The following is a 2,454-nucleotide window of genomic DNA, read 5'->3' as shown; positions in this document are numbered from 1 at the left end:
AGTCTGTCCACGTGTTTGGCCAACAAGGAGGGCGCTGAGCTTTATTTAGAGAAAGCGCCAGAATGGAAAGGGGCATTCAGCCTAGCCTGGGAGTGGAGGGCTGTCACTTAGGAACAGGTAACCTCACCTATGAACTCCTCTGGGCTCCCTGTAGATCTACAGTTTGGTCTCCCGACGGCTTTATTCCCAGACACAAGGGTACCTTAGGCTGGCTGGATCTCCCATCCTAAATAATTACTTTGGCAGTTTGGTTTATAAAAGCAGAAATGTGAGACCATCTTTGCCACATATGTCACTAACAATGGCCTCGTTTGTTCAATTGAAAATGTGTGTGAAGAGAAGCTGCCCCACCCCAGGAAATATGGTTGCTCCCCCTTGAACGTTTAGCTTTTAGTTAAACTGAAGTCCAGGAAGTGGAGCCTCCCACTGTGTCCATCTCCAGGCGACTGTATCCTAGGGGCAGAGGGCTGGTGTCAGTTGTCAGCATCCTCGGCGGTGTTCCATTCGCCCAAAGACAAGTGCAGTGTAAGAAGTGGGCTCGGCCACAGCGCTGGCCCCTGCAGTGTGGGCGGGAGGTGCTCAGGGGCCCTGGGCAGGTGGCCTCCCAGTGGGAGGGCCCCGGGGACCGGGGGCTCTGGCCTGGTCCCTCCTCGGAGGATGAGAGACAGGCTGCACTGGACTCTGGGTCCGGGTGGAGGTGGTGGAGACCGTTTATGGAAGAAATAGGTAAATAGGGGTTTGGAGCAGATTTTAAAACACTAAAATAATCCATAGAAAACAAGCAGAACCTCTTAGGTGGTTTTCTTCAAGACCACGAGAACATCGACAGTAATTGTTCTGAGAAGAGCCTCAGAGATTTCAGGAGACACTGGGGAAAGTGACTGTGTAGAATCGGGTTGGTCTGAAGTTTCCAAAATCTTCCAGCGTCCCAGAAACACCAAAACCTGTGGCACAGAACAGTGTCACTGACGGGAAGGCCGCGCTTCTCTAAGTCCACCCAGTGAGCAGAGAAGCACCTGAGGGGCTCGTCTAAAAGGCAGATTCCGGGCCTGACCCAGACCTGAGAGGCTCAAACATCTCACGTTTTGACTAACCCCCCAGATTCCCCAGCACAGCACCCGTTAGAAGCCACTCAGATAAGGGCTCAGGTGAGTGGTCTGTGGCCGCTTAACAAGGCACCCAAAATGTGGCAGTTTAGAGCACCCACCGCTGGTGTTACCTGACAGTTTCTGAGGCCAGGAATTCGGAAACAGGGTGGTTCTCGTGAGATTCTGGTCATGAGGTCAGGCGGGCTGCCTCATCTGAGGGCTAGACTGGGCCGGACCATCCACGTCCAAGGCGGCTCTTGGCGGGAGGCCTCAATTCCTCCCTGCGAGCTTGAGTGTCCTCATGACATGGCAGCTGGCTTCCTCCAGAGCAGGGACAGAGTGAAAGCAGTGATGATCTGCATGAGCTGGGCTCAAGGTGGCACAGTGGCACGTCCACGGTGTCCTGGTGTTCATGCAGTTCAGCCCTACTCGGTGTGGGTGGAGCTCACAAGGGTGTGAATGCCAGGACGCAGACCGCTGGGTGCCAGCTTGGAGGCTGCTGACCACAGGCTCAGAGCAGGGAATTAGGTAGAAATTTAGTTGAGGAAGGAGCCGTCTAGATTTCCACCCCCATTCACAATTGGAAGCACCAGTGCGAAGGCAGCATCCTTTACCTGGTGCCCCCTTGAACCCCACGAGCCTTAAGCCCCAGTGACACGACGGCTGTGGTTTGTTCTGAGCAGCACGTCTGTGGTTACAGGTCTAAAGGGATTCTTCGGAGAGAAAGGATCAGAGGGTGACGTCGGCTTCCCTGGGATCACTGGCCTGGCAGGAGTCCAGGGCCCTCCTGGACTTAAAGGGCAAACAGGTAAAATCCCAGGCCACACCACCTTCCCCCAGCCTGCCCTCCCTGGGCCCGGCTGGACGGTGCGGTGGCCAGTGAGGCCGAGTGCAGCCGAGCCCCCAAATCTTCAAGGGCCCAAAACAAGGGCGGCCAGTTCTGCCCATCTGCTTTTCGCCCGCGGTCGCAGCCAAGGCAGCTCCCTCCCACCTGTCCCTCCCTAGGTCCAGCCCAGCCCAGCTGTGGTGGAGGCACGGGGCCGATGGCTGTGTCTGTGCGGCCACTGTCTGTCTCTCTCCACATGTTTAGACAGTTCCTGTGACGGCTGCCTTTCCTGCATTTCAATTGCAGAATTCACGGGGGATCCCGAGTTACACGAGTGAATTCGTTTTGTGCTTTTTTCTTGCTGCTGTTTTGCTCGCTGTTGCCCGGGATCTGTGAACACAGACAGGCTGATCCTCAAGGGGTCTCTGGGTTCTCCCCAGGCTTCTATGTGCACGATGGAATGAGATTACGAATACACGAGCTGTTCTGTTTGGCCAGGCTGCGCTAACCCTGCTGAAATTGAACCAGGGGTCCAAGGTC

General features: G+C 55.5%; 1 protein-coding gene across 1 annotated transcript in view; it reads left to right on the top strand.

The window, feature by feature from the left end:
- COL4A2 (collagen type IV alpha 2 chain) overlaps positions 1-2,454 on the top strand; it is a 125,255-nt gene that overhangs the window by 111,103 nt on the left and 11,698 nt on the right. Inside the window, exon 35 of the mRNA XM_007455325.1 lies at positions 1,789-1,896. Within this exon, the coding sequence (XP_007455387.1) occupies positions 1,789-1,896 (108 nt within the window). The remainder of the gene's footprint in view (positions 1-1,788; positions 1,897-2,454) is intronic.

Source organism: Lipotes vexillifer, unplaced genomic scaffold (assembly GCF_000442215.2).
Source record: "Lipotes vexillifer unplaced genomic scaffold, Lipotes_vexillifer_v1.1 scaffold132, whole genome shotgun sequence".
Classification (NCBI taxonomy): Eukaryota; Metazoa; Chordata; class Mammalia; order Artiodactyla; family Lipotidae; genus Lipotes; species Lipotes vexillifer.
The sequence above is the reverse complement of the archived record's forward strand: the minus strand, read 5'-3'. Positions and strand labels throughout refer to the sequence as shown.